The sequence below is a fragment of the Periplaneta americana genome, chromosome 5, assembly GCF_040183065.1.
Source record: "Periplaneta americana isolate PAMFEO1 chromosome 5, P.americana_PAMFEO1_priV1, whole genome shotgun sequence".
Lineage (NCBI taxonomy): Eukaryota > Metazoa > Arthropoda > Insecta > Blattodea > Blattidae > Periplaneta > Periplaneta americana.
Window position 1 is genome coordinate 52,459,494 of NC_091121.1, and position 21,972 is coordinate 52,481,465.

General features: G+C 35.9%; 1 protein-coding gene across 7 annotated transcripts in view; it reads right to left on the reverse strand.

Moving 5' to 3' along the window:
* Nucleotides 1-21,972, reverse strand: part of pnt (ETS transcription factor pointed) — an 835,053-nt gene that overhangs the window by 276,202 nt on the left and 536,879 nt on the right. Inside the window, exon 1 of one of the 7 annotated variants that reach the window (XM_069825639.1) lies at nucleotides 10,434-11,546. The exons of the other annotated variants lie outside the window; for them this stretch is intronic. Coding sequence (XP_069681740.1) covers nucleotides 10,434-10,503 — 70 coding nt within the window. The 5' untranslated portion in view covers nucleotides 10,504-11,546. Of the gene's footprint in view, nucleotides 1-10,433; nucleotides 11,547-21,972 lie in introns of those variants that run through there. 7 annotated transcript variants of the gene reach the window in all.

Here is a 21,972-nt window from a genome sequence, read left to right on the forward strand (position 1 = left end):
AAAATTTTATTTTTTGTTTATCTTTGTGCATTTCATTTTCGAATTCTAAGTTCATATACATCCATTATGTACATTATATATGCCTTTTTCTCAGAAGTAAAATTTTTTACTTAATATGGTTTTCTTGTACAAGACGGTATAGAGAAATGCCAATGAGTGTCGCAGGTTGTATCTGTACAATTGTCTAAGGAGCAGTTTTAAACTGCATGGAAGTCCCGACCGTGATTCGTATCCCATCGTCAACTGCGTCATCTCAGATTCAGATCCAGTCGATCAAATGTGAACATGTGACGAAAGGGCTCGGAAGAGGAACGTGACTAATTATATTTAAAGAAGACTTGGAATAAGAAGAATGACCTTAAGCTTAGTCTACGTGTTCGCAAACTCTAAATTTGATCACTAGAGATCGGATTTTAAAGGGAAAATTTTTCATCAAAAAAGGACAAAAAAAGGGAAGTTATAGCAAAAAAAAAATAAATAAATAAATAAAAGGACTTGAAAAAGGATCATATTACTCTTCGAAACACACTTTAGCACATTCATGGCACACACAATCTTACATTTACCTCTTCACAACATAAGGAGAGTGTTGTATTTGATAAAGTCAAAAAAAGATTTAAAAAAGGACTATATTACTGCCTCAAAAGGGTGCTATTTTAATTGAAAACACACTTCAGCACATTCATGGATACACATAGCACACACAAGCTTATATTTATCGCTTCACAACATAACAACATAAGTGTTATATTTGATCACATTCAACATTTCAATATGTTTCAATATGATTCTGCCTCTTTGAATGCAGAATGTCTTTATAAACAGAAGATGACCGCTCAACATCAACTGAAACCAGAGCTGAAAATTTTATTTTTGTCCTGAACTCTAAATCAGCACAGTTTATTAGTTTTTCAATGTTTAAAATCAGAAGAAGAACGATATTTATTTTCGCTTGCTCAGGAAGTTATAGACCTATTGGAAAAAATAAAGGAAAATTATCTAAATGTTTGCGATATTCAGTCAAAAAAGGACCAAAATAAGAGATGTTTTTAAAAAGGGGGTAAAAAAGGGAATATTGAGTAAAAACGGCGAAAAAGGAAATATGGACTAAAAAAGGGAAAAAAGGGAAGTCAAAACCAAATAATTTTGTCGATGGAAGATAGTTTTGAACACCGTAATCAATTTTTTCACGTTTTGTGTTGAAATAAAAAAAAGGGGATTCCCTTTAAAATCCAGTCTCTCTTGATCACCATACCAAAAACAATGAGTCTGCATTTTGTCTACTTCTCATCATTCATCGGATTGGCAATATGGATAAGAAACTTGATAGAAACGACTTTTGGATTAAAAACTCGAACGGTGTAGAATACAGAAAGTGCGTCACTTTGTTCTCAGCATCCCCGGCGATCGGCCAGTGAGCTAGCAGTCTTTGACCGCTGCGAGCGCCGCTAAGATCCTAGTTTTCATATCTACTCGAGATGTTAATTGTGAACAAGCTCTATGTCTACATAGAACATGCACTACTCACTGATATAGACAACACGCAATATTCACTGATGCAGGTAACACGCACTATTCAAATTGGCCAGCATTAAATGAATGAGATATATCGTAGGCCAATGACACAGCCAAGTGCAAGAGCAGTAGAAAGCAACCATATTATATTTAATTTATAAATAGAATCTACGTCTGTCGTTGTAGGTATTTGTATAGCGCGTGCGTTTCTCAACCAAAAGCTCCTAGGTTCAATTTCCGGCGTAATCAATGGAAGAAATTTTTCTTCTGTCGACGGGACTAAGCGTTTTTCCGCTGTCTAACGATTGTCCTGTGATGTCTCAGCAGTGTCCCTGCATCATACCGAGCCCATAACCGGGAAGTTTATGTTTGTGAGATGTCTGATCAATATATAAAAGCAGTAGTATGTAAGGCAAAGCAAAGACAGAAAGAAATAGAGTCTACGAACGAAAGATCATGATTTAGATTGTAATATAACTGATTTGCCTTATCAATTCCGTGAGACAAGTAAACACGGGTGTGACGTCACAGCCTACTAGAACGTAGAATTCTGATGACTGCTGTTCAAGCTGTGCTCGCTGTCTGAATTTATTGTTGGCTGCATTTGAACTAATTTTGTTTAAAAAAAAAAAAAAATACAGGAGTTTTAAGAAAATCCCAATGAATGCTGATACGTCTATACTCGAATTAAAGTAATAAATAGAGACGAGAATTTCATGCAAATGCATGTTTTATAGGAACATAGGACATAGCTCAAACTTAGTACTTATTCATTTCATTACTTTCCGGTTTCAAATATGTGTACTTTTTCCGTGCATATTTGCATGTTTTGGCCTTTTTGGTGATAAAAACATGCATAATCCATATTTAAGCAATTTTTAGCTTAATAATGCATATAATATACATTATTTTCAGTTTAAATGCATGTTTTAATGGTTTTGACACATCAGTTTCTCGATTTGTATGCCCCTTATTTTAGATTCAGAAATCAGAATTGAAGAAGGGAAAGAAAATGAAACTAAATAACAGAAAAAGGTTCATTCAAGTTTGCACCCATAACTTCTTGCGATGCAGAGAGGTCATTCTCTGCCTACAAAAACATACTGACAAGCGCAGGAACCTCACAGAAACCGATTTAGAAATTATTGTTAGTTGTTAACTGTGCAAAAAAGTGAAGTGAAATAAGAAATTTGGAACAAAAATGAAAGTGCATATTTTAATGTATTTTTTGCTTGATTGTGCATGTTTTATAGTTTGATAGTGCATGAATGCATGCATACTTTGGGATTTTACAGTGCATGAAATTCTCGTCTCTAGTAATAAAATACAATATGCAATTTCTGTAACACTGTAGTTTATTGTATTTTATATTTATACACATATACATAACCCATATTTATTTATTTATTTATATAAGCTTACCAAATTATTTCCTTGATTACTGTCTGAATGAATGAATGAATGAATTAAAGGGGAAATGGGATGAGAAATAATTCAAAGGTACGCGAAAACGCGTCCTTGCAAGGGAAATCGGGGCTGAAAGGGTGTCAATGTTAGTTCCAAGCCTGTTGCCCACTTGACTCACTCCGATTTGGAAGAACATTGCAGAATTTAACTTTTGTGTGCCGAAACCTGAATGAATGAAATGGGAGATAAACAATTAAAAAGTACGCGGAACTGCGTCCTTGCAAGGGAAAATTGGGACTGAGAGAAAGTGTCTATGTGAGCTCCAAGTCTTTTGGCCACTCGTCTCAGGTCGACTTTTGCCGTTCCATTAACTATTCTGTGGAAAACCACGCGGCATATTAAATAGAGAATGAAGCGAAAACCACTAACACTTCTGTTTTCATGGTAGTCCTATCACTCATGTCAAAGCATTACAATTTTTTTTTTATTTTGTATCTTGAACACAGATGGGTCACGTCAAAAAACGAAACTCAGAATATATGATAGATTCATTAAGGCATATGCCAATAAAATCTGCCGCGGATAGGTGTCTTTATGGTGGCTTTGTTGGTAAAGGAGAACTGTTTCGTGACGGCTGAAATTCATCACATCAAGGTCATAAGGTAAGCACCGGCATGGGCTCTTCTGTCTACCGTTATTGCAAGAGAGTGCCATCAATCTTTATTTTCCGTAATTTTGTAAACATTGCTGTAACCGTTTAAATCAATCGCAAAGGTGATAATTACATTGTGAAGTATAAAATATGTCTCGAGCATACGTGACGAGTACGATTTTTTGTAGTACTAATAGTTCTTTATTTAAAGAAGCTTTCAAATGTTCAGGTCATTCAGCGAAAAAATTGAACATAGATGAGAAATGACCGAAAAATTTTTCCTGGAGTCCTCTATCAGGAACAAAGTTATTTTATTTCGTAAATAGACCATATGAGCCTCCCAATTGCACTTCACTTCCGGTGGAAGTTACGCTAAGGATTTTATAGGTCTTTAATATCCATCGTCGTCAGTCGGGTAAGAATCTGGGAACTTCGGATCAATTGGTTAGCAGACTCTATTAAATTTACGAGAAAAATGATAACGATGTCTTTTCGTACAAAACAATGCAGATAATATTTCTTCGTATGCAACGTTTCAGCAGAAATAAAATTGATGTTACAATAAATCTCTACAATGAATGGTGAAGAAGCAACTGCAAACAATATACTGTAATACGGCGCAAAGAATTTTTCACTAAATCTTAAAGAGATAAATGATGTTTGTGTATCATTTGTCGTGACGTCACGTAAATTAATGGCGGTTTTCATTCACTTTCCGTTTACAATTTTACGCATTTTATTTCTATTCTTAAAGTTTCGAATACATATTAGGGCCTATATAAAATTTCCAACTAAAAGAATGTATTTGCGATTGAAAATAAATCTCTGCATGTTCACCACCATCACTAGAGGCAGTCTACGAGACATACAAACTACCTTCATACACCAGAACGATAATCCAGCGACAGGCAAGTATGAATTTTCATATTCTAAACCAGACATGTTCAGCGCGGGCACTTCTAGCCTTTAAACGAGGTGCAACAGTGACGTAGGCTAGTGTATCTTTTAACAATGTGTCTGCATGCGATTCTGAGATTCTACTCACTGTTGCATATCGTTTAAAGGCTAGAATTGCCAGCGCTGACCATGCCTGTTCTAAAACATGCATGCTAGCGGTATGGGAACAAGAATTCACGATGTATTGAAGCATATTTCATAATGTTTTGATAAAATTTTAATATTTCATAAAAATCTTCTTATTTATTTATATTTTGTATGGTTTTTTCTCTTCCAGTAATAATTCTATATCTACAACTGAACCGAGCTTTTCTATACATATTTTTTTAGTTGGTCATTTAACAACGCTGTTTCAACTACTCGGTTATTTAGTGTTGATGAGATTGGTGATAGCAAGATGATACTTGGCGAGATGAGACCAAGGATTCACCACAGATTACCTGACATTCGTATTATGGTTGTCGAAACCCTCGGAAAAACCCAACCAGGTAATCAGCCCAAGCGGGAATCGAACCCACACGTCGGCCTCGGTAGCGTAGTCGGTATAGCGCTAGTCTTTTGTGCTCGAGGTTGCGGGTTCGATCTCGGCCCAGGTCGATGTCATTTAAGTGTGCTTAAATGCGACAGGCTCATGTCAGTAGATTTACTGGCATGTAAAAGAATTCCTGCGGGACAAAATTCCGGCACACCGGCGACGCTGATATAACCTCTGCAATTGTGAGCGTCGTTAAATAAACCCACGCCCGAGTGCAACTCTGGGTCGGCAAGCAAGCGCCTCAGCCGAATGGGTTACGCCGGTGGTCTTCCCAGATAATATTATAAGGAGACAATAGAGATGATTTCCAGGAAACGCTTGAAAAACCTAAGCCACTCATTTCACTCTATCAAATTAGTAAGGTGCTTGAAGATAAGAGCAGTGCCATAAAATATTAAACTACCAAATGTAGCACGATAAAAGTATGCACCCATTACCTCATATCATGTGTAGTGATCTTTTTTATCGTACAAAACAGTATTAACTAACAGAAGGTGTAATCTTTTACCAGGAAATAAATTAGTTACTTATATTGAATTAAATTAAGTTCCCTAGCACTTGTATTCAGACAAGTGTATGACGATGCTGAAAAACTGTTTAACCCTTAAACTGACTAAAAATCCTATAGGATACAACAGGTTTATGCTATAATTTTAAAAGAACAATAAAAAAAAAATTGGTAGGAAAATTAAAATTTCATAATACTATAATATTGTACAACATATAAAATATGGACATTGCGATAATTGTTTTCCTTACAGTCCGGCATGGTTTAATAAACTCGTGTGAGAAATGAAGTTTTTCCAATTTAAAGGTTAATTAAGTAGATTTGTCGTATTTTATTTGATAGGATATTAAATATAAACAAAACTATGTTAATTTCTAAAGGTTTATTTTGTAAATAATGACGTAAACCTGCTCCAAATGGTTTAGAAACGAAGATATTTTAGCATTTAAATATTTATTTCATATCTTCATGTTTTACCAAAATAAATTTCATAATTCTGCAAAATTTTTATTTATACTGCACCGGTCTCCAGTTATCACTTAAGATTTTAGACGCCATCTGTTTCTCGAAGAATGTTGCAACTTGTCAAAATGATGGACGCCACCGTGATGCACAGCTACCATTGGCGATCGCCGTGCAATGACTTACAGAGCGCACGCATGTGTTGTTTATTCGGAATCTGCAGTCCATGATGTGTCGTAACGAACCCATTCACAATCTGGCGAGACCCATCCGCCTCGGCCATTATTAGCCTTGAAGCTCCGTAGAATGAGGCTCACAGGCTGTGTCAAAACCGTCTCCTCAGTCTGAGTCTGCTTCTTGAGTCTCAATAAACGGACAGAATTTCGATTCCCAGCTGATCCCGTTCGAGTCATAGAACACACTGCATCGGGTTATTCAAAAGTCAGGAAAGATTACTTTATTTTTCACATAGGCCTAAACTTCTGTTCCAGTTGTTCCAATTTTGTTGCTATGGCAATTGAAATAAGTAATCAGTAGAGATTCCAAGCCGTGGATTCGCGAAATACAGTTTTTTTCAGCTGATAAAAGCAAGAATTGTATGTTTCATGTTCTTCGAGGTCAAAATATTCTAATTTTGTGCGGAACGCAACTTTTTAAAAGGAATTTATTCAAAATTAGTATTTTGAAGAAAAATTTTGATTCCTTTTCACGAAATTTTAATTGAAAGTGCCCAAAGATGTACAAAAGTTTGAATGTAATTACTCGTTTTTAAACTCTGTTTCAATAAAGAAATATTTTGAATATAATAAATATTCAAACTGGATTTCGAGTGACTTTGTTTTCAAATATAAACTAGAAATAGCCTGAATGTTTTGTGGTGCATATCAGTTTATATTATTCACACACAGGATGGGGGACTGTTCTGTACACAAAAGAAAACTGTAATGGCTGTTAAAATATATATAAAACCTTAAGATTCTCTTAATGACACAAACCTCTAGTCTTTGTGGGAATATACAGTAATATATTTTCACGACGCAAGTGGAAAATTTAGCCTATATTCACCGTAAAATGAGATGCTTAATAAACAGCATTCACGCTATACTTGAGTGGTTAATTTGTTTATTATTATTATTATTATTATTATTAATACTATATTGTTATTACAATTATTATTATTATTATTATTATTATTATTATTATTATTATTATTATTATTATTATTATTTGCAAATTCAAACTAGAAAATAATGGTTTTGTCTCTACAAATACGAATTGGTCTTATTCAGTGTTACTGTGGATGCAATAGAGCTTGTTCCAGTACACTGAGATAATTCGGAACTCTAAATGGATTGAGGTATGGACTCTCAATTTGTCGTCATTTTGGAAGCTTGCTCTTCTGAATGTTGTTCTTTCCCTAAAAGAAAGTCTACTAATGACAGAGGTGAGAACGGCTACCATATGTCAATGTTTTGAAATTGATTGATACCTGAATAAATCCCGCTCTTCTATTAATAAAATTCGATTATTAGTTTTCTATATACTTAGTTCTTAACACAGCTGGAGGACTTTCAAACCTTTCCTGACTTTTGAATAGCCCTTTGCTTAGGTATCACCATCTCATAGACTACATCATCCATAAGTTTAACATGTAGGAAATTGAACTGTCAACTCTTATAGTCCTTATCCAAAGTATTCGGGTGTTAAAACAGTAGCTAGGGAAGTATGTTACAATTGAAATTATAACTATCAGAGTCTAATATTTATCAGACTTCGAAAGAAAATATACAGGGCACCAGAAAAGATACAGTTGGATTATTTTCTGTAGGCTATACACAGTTTGAGAATTTGAATGAGACGAAGTAAATTTAAAAGTTGTTTTTTTTTATTTGTTAACATATGCATTATTTAAAGCGTTGTTATTATTTGTGTGTCGTTATGGCGATTCATGTTATAAAGGATTCTCAGGATATTCGTCGGGTTCAAATATCGTCAATTGAATGAATAGACAAAGATTTGACGAAAATAATTAAATATATATCCACAAAAATATAGCTAATCGAAATATAAAACAGCAGAATTATAGTATTATTGTTTTAACGATATTTCAACTACAAAGGATGTTCAGTGTCAAAATTCAACGAGACCGAAAAAAAGGTCGACGAACGAATTTTATCAGGTGTCCTCTATAAGAGGTACACCTTACGTTCCTTCCCAGAGAAAGCTACGTTAATGATTTTATCGCCTTACTAAATCTGTCGCCTTTGATCTGCTTTGAATCCCTGAACTTCGAACCCCGGCGACGATCTATACAATGTTTTAGCATGCATATGGTGTTAACTGTGAATAAACATTAATCTTTTTTTTTAATTTTCTCATCGAAGAATTAGTCCTATAATTCTTCAATGCTGGGGAAAAGTGGCATAAGTCCACAATTTTTTTTATTAATTTATTGACAACTTACGGAACATCTGCTCGCTTGGGAAAAGAGACATAAGCATTTCTTCCACTAGAATAATTCATACAGAAGAAAATCAAATCGACATAAACCAGTGTGAAGACAGTTTTTCCCTTCTGTAAAATTAACATTTTTTATTTGTGCTACTTTTCCCGAGCACTACAGAATTACTCCTGATGCTATTGCCTCCGCTAGAGAATAATTCCATTATTTGGAATTTTTTTGAAAACAATAACTATGACACTTTCAACAAAAGACTCCATATTTCAATGTATGAAACAAGGCTTACATAAAAGTCAGGAAGAATGTGTAAAACTTTCGGGATGTTTACGATGTATGCACCCATCGGCCCAGAAGTCTATTATTAATATAGCTACATAAAACATAAAAGAATAATTTGTAACATCTCAACCCCTCAAACTAGCTGAGATGAAACGATAGATATGAGAATTTAACCTATATTAGCCTATAGCTATTCAGATCATCATCATCATCATCATCATCATCATCGATTGGCCTCTCGGCTCGTTTGTCGCCACTCTATGAGGCTCGTCAAGCAACACTTCTTTCGCAACAAGAAGCTAGACTCCTCAGTCTTGCGTGAAGTGAAAGGAAGATACACCCACTTAGTGCGAAATTTCGGATCCGAGTCCGATGGGACACAACGTAACACTGCTGAAGCTACTAATGATAATAGTGAAACTACGTCTACGAAAATCAAAGCCATTGCAGGAGACCTGCTTCACTTTCGGTTTCATAAAATAAGTTATCAGCAATCAGTCTGTCTCGTAGTTACTGTCTTCGCCTCTATTTCACTTCCAATCCAAATTTATCTAACGTATATGATTTATTGATTTTATTTATTTGGTTATTTAACGACGCTGTATCAACTACGAGGTTATTTAGCGTCGATGAAATTGGTGATAGCGAGATGGTATTTGGCGAGATGAGGCCGAGGATTCGCCATAGATTACCTAACATTTGCCTTATGGTTGGGAAAACCTCGGAAAAAATACAACCAGGTAATCAGCCCAAGCGGGAATCAAACAATGCCCGAGCGCAACTCTGGATCGGCAGGCAAGCGCCTTAGCCGACTGAGCTACACCGGTGGCTCACGATTTATTGACATTTCAATTAATATAAGGACTTCAAATTATTAATTTTCCCCTTTTTAACCTTGTTTATAGCTGTAGTTTATTCTGTTACATACTTAAACGAATGATTTAGTTATGAGTATTTTTTTTAGTTGGTTATTTTACGACGCTGCTTTAGTTTTCTAGAGTCTGAATGAGATGAAGGTGATAATGCCAACTGATACAGAGTCCAGAATTCAATGCCGAAAGTTACCTAGCATTTGCTTTTAATAGGTTGAGGGAAAAATCCAGAATAAACCTCAACCAAGTAACTTGTTCCAACCAGGATTTGAATCCGGATCCGTCAGTTTCACGGTGAGATATGGTAACCGTTACTACACAGCGGTGGACGTTATATGTGTTATAATATCAAAATTATTCATATATAATTTTATAGCTCATAGTAATGAAAACAATAGGACTACAGAAATAGTAGTGCATTAGGTCTGTATAACGAACATTTGATTCCCGTTAAAAAGATGGACTAACGAAGTGTGAATTAAGCTGCTAAGAAAGAAGAAGAATAAGAGGATTCAATTTGCTTATCTAGACTTATAAGCACTCTACAGAAGGAGAGTGTAAACCATTTACACTCCTGAAGTCCGTCTCGTGTCCAGTACGCCGAATCTAATTTACATAATAGCAAACTGATGCCACCAAAGCCACAATGAAATTTCTTTTCTAATCATAAATCAACGAAATCACACACACAAACAGAGATGGCAAATGTTTTTAGACTACAAATTGGTCAGAAACAAATATAATGTGCTAGGGATTACTACTGGCAATGAAAAGGTGTTACTCACCTCTAGGCCTACTAAACGACTTCATCGTCTTAATTCCCATAACTGCGTAACTATCCCAGTCTATGTACATGTGTATTTGCTGATGTTTACCGGTGACTAGAAGGAAGAATCGTCGTGCATCTGCCACTAAGACGCACTCGACATCACACCCATTGTTTGAGGAACAAGCACATCACAAAATTCGTCGCGATATGGCCGACACGTGAGAGATCACAGAAAAAATAAACAATATGCACACGTCAGATTGTTGAGATCTTGAAGTTTTATGTTTCTTTAGGTGAGTCGTGCCAAATCACATTTATAACACAATAAAAACATTAAAACGATTTTCACATCAAGTCAAGGTACGAATATATCACAACACCTCTTGAGAATAGTCAGAATTGACTTCACGTGGGATTAAATATAGCTTACAGACATTGAATAAGAGGCAATTTGTTACTATCACGTGGGACTGTGTCCATGGAAACAGCTTCTTAATAAATTACGGAGAAGTTTATTATTAGAACACGAGACAGAAACACATGAGACGACAACTGAATTTGAAAACACCGCCACGTTTCCAGGTGTTTTTAATCCACAATCAAACGCTAAAGTTTATATGACAAGGAAGGAACGCAATTTGATAATATTGCGACAAATTAAGATACAAAGTTCTAGCTCCACTGTCTCATTCGTGCCTTAGGAGAAAAACAAAATACAAATCACCGCCAATTATTGTTACAGGATCTGTATGTCCTGTTTATACGAGAAAAAAAAAACACATACGAAGCAAACTGGATTTGAATTTGCCGAAACCTCTTCACATGTTTTATTTTAAATCGATCTTCAGATGTTTCAAAGACAAAAAAGGAACGCAACTTCACTGCGACAAGTTCGAGCTTCGCTGTTTTGGTCTCTTGGAAACACAGAACTGTAGAAATAAGTTCACTGTTTATCCCATTCTGACAGACAAGCTCTAGTCTTTTCGGCGCACTTTCCACCGCGGGGTGGACGATACACTTATGGGGGTGCCTCAATTTGACCACGACGCAACGTCCAGCATGTTTATGGTCTCCCCCGCCAGATGACGACACGGGGACATGGCAGACACCTGTTGATGCAATCTGTACTGTGCAGGGCTCCGTACAAGACTGCCGAGTCTCTCTCAGCCCATGCCAGAGCGCTCCGCGGCCCCCCCCGTACACACTCGGCCAGTTTTATGAATGAAACTTGTAGCCTCGCGCCGGGCGTTTTACTACGCCAGTCGAGCCTCCGGGGAGCCAGGTTTTCTTACAGGGTTCAGTTTTTTTCCTCTCTTCCTTTTACCCTCTGCTCCCCCCATCACACAAACCATCATTTTACACACATCCACGAGTATATGGGATTATGCGTGGAAAAGGGGCACAAATGAATCCACAAAAAAATTGTACTCATACAGTGCACCCTCACTTTTAATAGCCTAGTTTTACTCTGCCCGAATTAATAACGTAATGGATGTGAAATTAAGATATCTGGATACAATTCTAGGGTTTGAGAAGTATCATGACAGCAAAACCATCAGGAATCTCTGGAGGAGTTTTAGTTAATGGGGCCAAAAACCGTCTCCAGTCTGAGTGGCCATTCAGTGCTTAAGAGCCGGTATGAGACGGGTTCCCATACCAAACTTGGGGAACGATCCGGTATAGCATACCGTTAAAAAAGGCTAAAAAAAAGTGAATCTATAAGGTTACCATCGACCCCAAAGAGTTTCTTTTATTTGGTTTAAATTTCATTATATTTTATGAATACGAAGGAAGCTCTTTTTACATAATTACATAATTTTAATGAAATAGTTAAAATTTGTTTAATATATAAAGGATAAACAACTTATAACAATTCGGGATGGACGTGATTCACGATTCACATCTTGATGATCCGTGAGACACGTGTGAGATCACTACCTGCATGTTTGAAATGGTATTAGACTGTACAATGTGTCCAACACGCGAAAGGAAGGAAATGTGGGAAGATGTGACTTCTGTTGTGAGTTTCGAATGGCAACATTATCTGTAAATATCTTACCTTTGAACTACTAAGATTTATTGAAAATCATCCGTCCTCAAGTGAGGTTGACCACTGGGATTAGGAATTACAAGCATCAATATATATTTTATATATATATATATATATATATATATATATATATGCAATGAGAAAAATAATTACTCACTTTATACATTTACAACAAAAATTTATGTGTTAACATATAAATGATGGTGTAGTACAGGAGTAGCTTTCTATTAGTGTAATTTTGCAGATAGGCTTATGCTGCATGCTAAGAGGTTATATCTAATATTTTTAATTTTTATTGAAGTTCTTATATAGGCCCTATTCCATTTTGAAGTTAATTCTTGTAAATGATTATTGAATCTCTTGAAATTATCCCAAGCACCCTTCCTGTATTTAGGTACTTATATTAGTTGCATATCGTCATCTCTTTTGAAGCCACTTTAAGCTCTGGGCTATATTATGATTGACTGCCATCATCATCATCATCATCATCATCATCATCTCCCTTCACAGCCTGGGTCCTTTTGATACTCTTCTATCCCATTATGAACCAGGTTAATCGGCTATTTCACCGAAGTAGGCCTATGCCTATAGTCAATAGGTATACAAATCAGAGGAACTGTGCCCCGGAGCTTGTATTTTATTTTTGACGGAGGAGGGAACTGAAGGCTTACATTGCAGCCTGAGGCTTATTGTGCTTACCACACCTATTCTTGTGAATGACTGGGTAGCCGAACGGCCGCTGGATAATTTAATGATATCGAGTTACGTCGTCTTAGGTGGTCAACTGGTGTACCAGTCACCAGATTCGAAGTCCGTGAGTTCAAACCCGGCCGAGGTAGACAGAAATCCTTAGCAATAGAAGGAAAGTAAGGTGTGAGGTCTGAGTCCTACATTTACTGTAGGCGTGTGCGCTTCCCAACCAAGCGATCTAAAGTTCGATTTCCGGCGTGGCCAACGGAAGAAATTTATCTTCCGTCCGCAGGACTGGATATTTGTCCGTATTTTATGACCGTCCTGTGATTTCTCTGCGGTGACCTTGCGTAATGCCGATCCCATTTGTGAGATTAGGCCTTTAATCTAGTGTACGATCCAATGAATTGCTGTCCCCCACCAGCAGTGGTAAGTAGGATAAAAGGAGAGGAGAAGTTAATCAAAGTAAGGAAGAAAATAGTAAGTAGGAAAGTAAGAACGAGGGAAAGAGCTCCAAGCTAAATTATCGGCTAGCTGGCTGGCTGGCTTGCTTTACGAGGGCTGGACCTATAGGCACGTTTTGCATCGTTGAAATTACTCCAAATTACTCCAAATTCTGTTAATTATGTTTTATATATAGCCTACTTTAAGTTTCAAATTGGAGTATGTTAATTGGATTTTTCACAGCAACATGAAGCTTTAAAATTCAGGTTTATCAAAACCTTAAATTTTGAGTCGTTACCCTTTTGAACTGAGCCATCGATGCGATGGCTGTTCAAGTGGCCCAGATGGCAATCGTGAACTCGGCGCTGACAGGTGGGCCATCCTACAGCAGCCCCTCATAGACCCAGGCTCTGTTTCGCGGACGAGTAGCCTGATAAGTCCCAGAGATCTGGAGCCCGAATTACTTCCTTCCTATATCAGCATTCGAAACCCGTACTATCCCCAGACTTCACATAAGCCCACTTTTATTATTCCAGATTATAGATTAAATGAGAGGGAGAGTGTTGGCCGAATGACTGAGGAAAACGGGATACCCCGAGAAAAACACTCTTCAACGTCTACTTTGTTCACCATAAATTCCATCACAACCAGGCCGGAGATCGAACCAAGCTGTCGTGTATTTTTATAATTGTTTGAGAATGGTGTATAGTATAGTGCAGCGGATTTTTGTAGTTTTAAGGGGTTAGGTACAGCTTACAGCAGTAAAATGTTTGGAAATATTGAACATTTTTTTTCTTCACTACTGAATCTTGTACAATAATGAAAATTGGATGTGTAAAACACGGTCCTTCTGCTATGTGAAAATAATATTTTACGATTAAAAAAAATTATATATATATATATATATATATATATATATATATATATATATATATTCAAAATTCAAAATGTTTGCAGTTTACTGTGCAGTGATGAAACGTTCCCCTCATAACTCATAAACTTGTGAAATTTTTCATGTTCTCTCTCTTTTATTTTATTGCTGAAACTCATGTTTACAATATCACGCTCTTTCAACTACATTTCTTAAATATATTTTTTTTATTTTGTGTTAGAAGAAAATACTGATATTTGACCATTTTTTAAAATGAATTAATTTTTTATCTGACAATCTGTCAAAGGTAGAGAAGTGATATTGGATCATGTTGCAGATATGACATGCATAAATATACACAAAAATTTCATCACAGAATGTTGGATAGTTTTTGAGTTATGCGAGAAACGCTTCATCACTGTAGAGTAAACTGAATTTTGAAAAAAAAAAAAAAAAAATGTAAATATTTTTTTATCGCAAAAATTTTTTTTCTTAATATAGCAGAAGGACGGTGTTTTACACACACTAATTTTCATTATTGAATAAGATACAGTAATGGAGGAAAAAATGTTGAATATTTTAAAAATTTTACTGCTGTAAGCTGTACCTAACCCCTTAAGTTATGCAAAAAGTGAAACAAAATATCTGACTAATTGATTTCATTATTTCATTATTCATTTCGAACATTTCGCAAGAAGAGAGTATTTTACAACTCATATTGAAGTTTGTAGGTTCGGTAAGTTTGTTGAAAAGAATTATTTGATATTTATTTAGAGATATCCAACCTAAAAGACTTACCTAAAATAAGTACGAAAAAAACTTACAGTTTTATTAATATAGGCCTAATTTACATAAAATCTGAATGAACAAAATTCTCGCGTCTTGGCATCATCAGGTTCCACTTTGGTTTTACAATATCTGATACATAATAATTATTGTAGTACGTAGTATTAAGCATTTAATAATATTTTCCATCTTATGCATTTAAATTTATAAAACTAAAACATTAATGCCGTATCTACCACATATACACTGTCATGTAAACTACACATTTCACTTTAATTTTGTATTGGTTATCATATGCTAGTCATTTTTTCTAGTTTATTGGTCGATCTTTCAGATAATTAAAATATTACTCCCTCCGTTCCAAAATATGGTATAGTAACAAAGAAAACAAGTTTGATTATTGCGCATGCGTGCACGAAATGTTTCGCGGTGTGGTATTCTGTTCAGTAGTGAAGGGACTATCAGACAGTGCAGTTGTGAATGTTTCTAATCTTCTGTAGTGCATCAAACTATAATATTTAAATAGTTGATTACGAACAGAAATCAAATGGACACCTGCTGTGGTGTTCCTTGTGCAGAAAATGTGACACCAACCCAGTCAATTTTGCATAGAACATATAAGGCACAACAGCTGTATAAAAATGGGTTGTAATTTATTGCAGTTTTTATGTTAATTTGCTTCTCTCAAAACAATGTTTGCTTTATTTTATTTTATTTTATTAATTTGACATCACAAAGAATGAAATGTACTTTATTAGTTTTTCTTATGTTAATTTATTCAACAAATAAGTATCTAGAAGATGTATTAAAGTTACACTATATTACTGAGAACTTTAACAAATGTATACCATATTTTTGAACGCAATAAATGACATCTTTCTATAACATATTTTGGAACAGAGCGAGTAATAAATATCACACTATAAAACAAATGGTAAGATATAGCCTACAATCATAAACTTTTATGGAATTCCTTCTGTTCATTTTACGTATTGATAAACTGAAAATTCCTAAATAAATATCACATAATTTTTAAAAGAGTAGTCGAGTAATTATTTCAGAACAATCTTCGGAGAAGCAGAAGGACTATGAACATTTCTTGTGACACACGTAAGATGCACTTGTTTGTTATAAATATTTTTCCTGCTAAACAGGTTTTAAAAATTGAAGTTTCTTCCGTAGAAAAGGTGGCCGATTTCGCGGTGATATTATAAACAATCTTACCTTACGTGTTCCTATGAAAAGAAACATTACAATCTTTACAACGAAAAATTCGATTCTCAAGATACAATGCTTAAAAACACATAAATAATGTTATTTCAATTTACATTAAAATAACGAATTCAAGTAACAATATTGTACTACATGAAAGAAAGAATAGTAACATTTTATGTCAACGTAAACTTCAAAAAATTTAAACGTCCAACATCAGAACAATATACAAATATAAGCGCTTTCATGTGTTCACTTAAGGAAGTAAACGATCTTCATTTTAAACAGAATAACATCAGCATTATCATCTCTGGGAGGACGTAGAAAACCTACGAAAACCTAAGCAATAATAAACAATAAAATCGCTTTACGTCATCATTTCTGGAATGCATCGTATTTGTTTTTCGTTAGAAAAGTGATGTACTGCATATGCATCGAGAACTGACGTAGGAAGACGGCATTCAGTGTGACGGACGTTCCCATCAGCAACTGAATCACATATATTTAGAATGAGGACGGCAAACATACCTCACTCCCAACTAGTGTCTAAGCTAGAAACTCGTAATTCTATTCCACCCCTGGTTAGAATTCTCACCCTTCCCTCCTCAGGGTCGATCGGGGTATATTTCATTACAGTTCCTTCATAGCCAATTAGCTAGTCCTCTAAATTGAGACAAATCATCTCGCCTGCAGTTTTCCTTAGGCGCTAAGACAAATGACTGGATAAACCCTAAAAGAAATGGGGCAAGGATTGATATCTCTTCCACATAAATTTCGGCAATTTATAAATTAAACAGCCTTGGCGTTCTTGTGTCGTCTTAGGTAGACTACTCAAACTTCGTCACTCGCCTAGTGCAAAGTCTTGGATTCTTTTTCTAGAGAGGATAGCGACGTCCACCTCTCACCACTCGTTCTACCCACGTGGAGACTCTAAAGGCTGGTTCACAATAAACCGAGAACGGAAACGACAAGGAAAACGAGAACGGAAATAATGTTAAAATAAATGTATTTATATGTGAGCATTCACAATAGTTAATTGTGAATTCTCACATTTAAATACATTTATTTTAACAATATTCCCGTTCTCATTCTCGTTGTCCTTTTCGTTCCCGGTTTATTGTGAACCAGCCTTAACCTGCAGCTATTCAGTCGTGCTGTCGACGTGCTTGCGACATTTCTACTCTCATGTGGTAGCTATTGTGTTGAATTACGTCCATTTTTGGCTTTTCTGTTTCAAAATTCTATGAAGTTTCTTCAACGGAATGGTGAAAAATGAAGTGAGACAAGTGACCAACAGGCTTGGAGCTCACATAGCCTATTCTTCATAGCCCCAAATTCCCTTGTAAGGTCGTGTGTTCGGATATCTTTTAATTGTTTCTCCTCCCATTTATCCTTCTTTCATTGCAACTTCACTGTATTGGAAGAGAGAAATACAGAGCGGGTGCCGGAAGAATATTGGAAGCTACAATTTTTTTTAATTTGTTATTTTACGAAGCTTTACCAAATGTGATGGTTATCTAGGATCTGAGTGAAATGAAGATATCAGCGAAATGAACCAAGGGTCCAGCGTCGAAAGTTACCTAGCATTTGCTCTTAATGGATTGAGGGAGAACTACGGAAAAACCTCAACCAGGTAACTTGACCCTATCAGGATTTGAACCCGGACCCGCTCGTTTCACGATCAGACACGCTAATTGTTACACCAAAGCGGTGATCTGGAAGCTCTAAACCCATATTAAATTAATCTCAAGGCAGTGAAGGTTAAACGATGTCAGAGAAGGATATAAAACAGAGAGAAATAATTATTATATAGGTTACCTGCCACTGATTGAAATTTTGACAATAAAGGAATAACTTGAATAAGAGCTACAAAGAGAAACAGACAATTTTCAAGTTAGGCAATACAATAAAAATCTCGGAACGTAATGAGATATGAAACAGGAGGATGGGGGGGGGGACGATTAGGGAATGCTGTGGCAGATGGAGCGATTTTCACAGCGAACAAAACACAAGTTTTTACACAGGTGGGTCATTCCATACAAAATTTAAGAATATGCCAGTGATGTTATGAATTTTGTTGGGCTTTTAATATAATAATGTTATTATGAAAATAAATTAAACTGCCAAGTATGACCGACATATCATTAATATTTTAATCATACGGATGACTGAAAAATGGGTGGCAGTTACATGCTATCCATAATTTGAAATATTCTAGACACCCTATAAAAGTGTCATCGAAAATAAAGAAACGCCATTGTAAACCTGAACAACCTTAATACCTTAAAGACTAATTAGAATAATATTAAGGGATGCTCATAAAAACACATCATTGAAAAAAATAAATAGTTTTAGGCCTATATTTGAATGCATCAATTTAAATTCATGCGAATTTCATTCGTATTGAAGAAAATCTTATTCTTAATCCATCTCTAAAGCTTTATGACATTATCTAAAAAAAACCTATGAATAATTAAATTAATAAAATTGTTAATTTTTGTTCCGACGGTTGAAAATCGCTTACTATGTGTGGCGGTCGCAGCGTTCGCAGGACTTCATAACGATGAGTAATCTCAAACGTCCGTCTCCCTGATCTTGATCGCGCAGCATTCTGTACGACGGGAGAGCCTACCTGCTGAGCTCCTTTGTTCCGGTGAGTTATTTTTATTAAAAACTGACATGATATTTAAGTCGCCATTCTGAAATTTTCCCAGTGGAATCAATATACCCTAAAGAAATAAACACATGTTTTTTCGACTGTAAAAATGAATTACATTTTGTGTTCTATATTATTTTAAATTATTTTACGGCGGGTAACTACTTAAAAAATTAAATATATATTTTTTCATTTTGAGGGAATTTATAAACAAGGCTCTCATCTTTCGAATTGCATTGAAATCACTTTTCCATCTTCTTTTACGTAGTAAGAAAACTTCAATGAATGAAACCGTGTTCTTTGCTAAACCAATGTTTTAAATGCTGATTGCTGCCAAACTATGAAGGATATAAATATAATATTGCGTGAAATTCATATTTACAACATACAAAATAACCTACTACAATATTTTTAAGTTCTGAGACACCCTGGTTCAAAAGCATACTTTTGCATGGAATGACCCAGGTGTAAGTGTTGGAATGTCTTTACAGTGCAGTCCTCGGTGGCGTAGAGATTAACAAGCTTGCTACTAAATACGAGGTTCGCGAGGAAAGTGAAGCTGAGTAAAAGACTCCTATCCTTAATACAGGATTCCAGACAGTGGCGGTGCGTCAATAAGAGCACAAGAGCACGTGAACACCTTGTTTCCATTAAAGCACAACTAGTTTTATTATTTAATACCGTATTGACGTAGTGGGAATGTATAATATCAGAATCGAGTATTTTAAACTTCCTGCATCTTACATACACTTCTTATGTAAACTTGGCAACATCCGTTCACGTACAAGCCGTGCTCTTTCCAAGAAGGTTACAGGAATTTCACGCATGCGCGGGAGAAAATTATCTTTCGCTGGCCGCTTATAACTCGTCAAGAGCACAAAGGGTTAAGTGAACAGTGAATCTATCCTACAGATGTCAGGTGCATCGATGCTATCGTTCACGTGCTATATCTCGAGGAGGAAATTTAATGGTCTGTATTCTAACCTGTAGGTGTCAGCATGTCACTGTCGGAACGTTTACCTTATGTGGATGTGTGTACAGTGCTGCTACGAGAGTGTAGTTTGTGAATTACTATACTTTAGTGTCGGCATATAGCATAGTTTGGCTTTGAAACACGTGTTGACTGAATGTGATGGTGGTATGAATTTAAGTATCTGTATGGTGGTGTATAATATTTAAGAATAATATTTACTGGCATGTATGTATAGTAATCAATCTATCCTAATGGGATTATAGTACTGGTATAGGCTATCAGTATGTTGTGAACCAAAATATACTACTGAACACACACTTTTGTGTATTATTATTATTATTATTATTATTATTATAGTATACGTGTCATAAATGGATATTCGCTATTCTAATGTGTACTACACTGCTACGAAATAAACTGAACTGCACTGCGCTTAGAAGAAGTCAGCTGTATACTATTGTTCTAGCCTTGACATCTCTTCAGCCTGTATTATTTATCCATACTATGCAAATAATAGGGTGTGATTAGGGGACAAAATCCAAAGTAATTGACCATGATTTCCTCGTGGTGAGCCTCTTTTGACACAACGAATCACCGAGAGATGTACAGTGGAAGCTCTTAAGTTCAACAGAAATCAAGTTCGACATCCTATACTTCGACTGTTTACGTAGGAGAATTAGACACGCCCCTATACGGGCACTAAGAAATGGGATTGCCATTTGAATGGGAATTGGTTCTGTGGTTTGTAGTGATACTTTTGTTAAAGGAAAACAGAATATTTTATTGATTAGGAATCCATATTGATCGCTGATTTTAAATTAATGAACTTTTCTTTTTCTATTTGAGAATTGTGCCGTTTGTGAGAAGGAATTGTCGAAACCCACTGTGGTACTAGAAGCGCATACACAAGTCTCGGGGCGGCCACGAAATGCAGATACAGTACTGTATTCGTTGATAGATAATCAATCAGAATTTTTATTCATTTCGCCTGCCACATTCACTACCCTTATTGGACAGAACTTTCAATTCTGTTCTGTCGAACTTAGGAGAGTCGACTGTAATTCACAACTGAAATTAACGTACAATTTCAAAGCCATTACAAGGGAAGAAAAGTCAGAGAACTTGAACGGACACTAAGAAAAGCGTTATAAAGATATGTACTCGGATCTTAGCTAATACCCCTGATCACATATGCACTCTCAAGACAACAACTATGATCAAGTCCACGCCTGTGGAGTAACGGTTAGCACGTCTAGCCGCGAAATCAGGTGGCCCGGGTTCGATTCCCGGTTGGGACAAGTTACCTGGTTGAGGTTTTTTCCGGGGTTTTCCCTCAATCCAATATGAGCAAATGCTGGGTAACTTTCGGTGTTGGACCCCGGACTCATTTCACCGGCATTATCACCTTCATCTCATTCAGACGCTAAATAACCAAAGCTGTTGATAAAGCGTCGTAAAATAACCTACTAAAAAAAAAAAAAAAACTCTGATCAATTTCATTATGCTGCCGTCTAGCGACTGCAAAAGACGTCACGTTATAATAACCCTGATGTAATTTCATGGAGTAATATCTTGCAGCAGTAAGTAAATGGGCATCATTTTATTTTTACTTCAATTTTTATTGTACCTGAGTTTTTGAATGTACTTCACTCCCACCCCTTCTACTAATGAAGTTCAACCGTCCTCCACACAGATCCAACACCGCATATACAGTCATAGTAGCCTTACGTTCATAGTAAACAGTACGTTCCAAAAATATGTTTACGTTTTCCAGTGAGCTTTCAATATTGCATCATTTTCGCACAGGTACTGTCGTCCATTTGCCTGCGTCGCATTCCGGTTTTCCCCACCTGCTTCTATTCGCCTCTCTGTA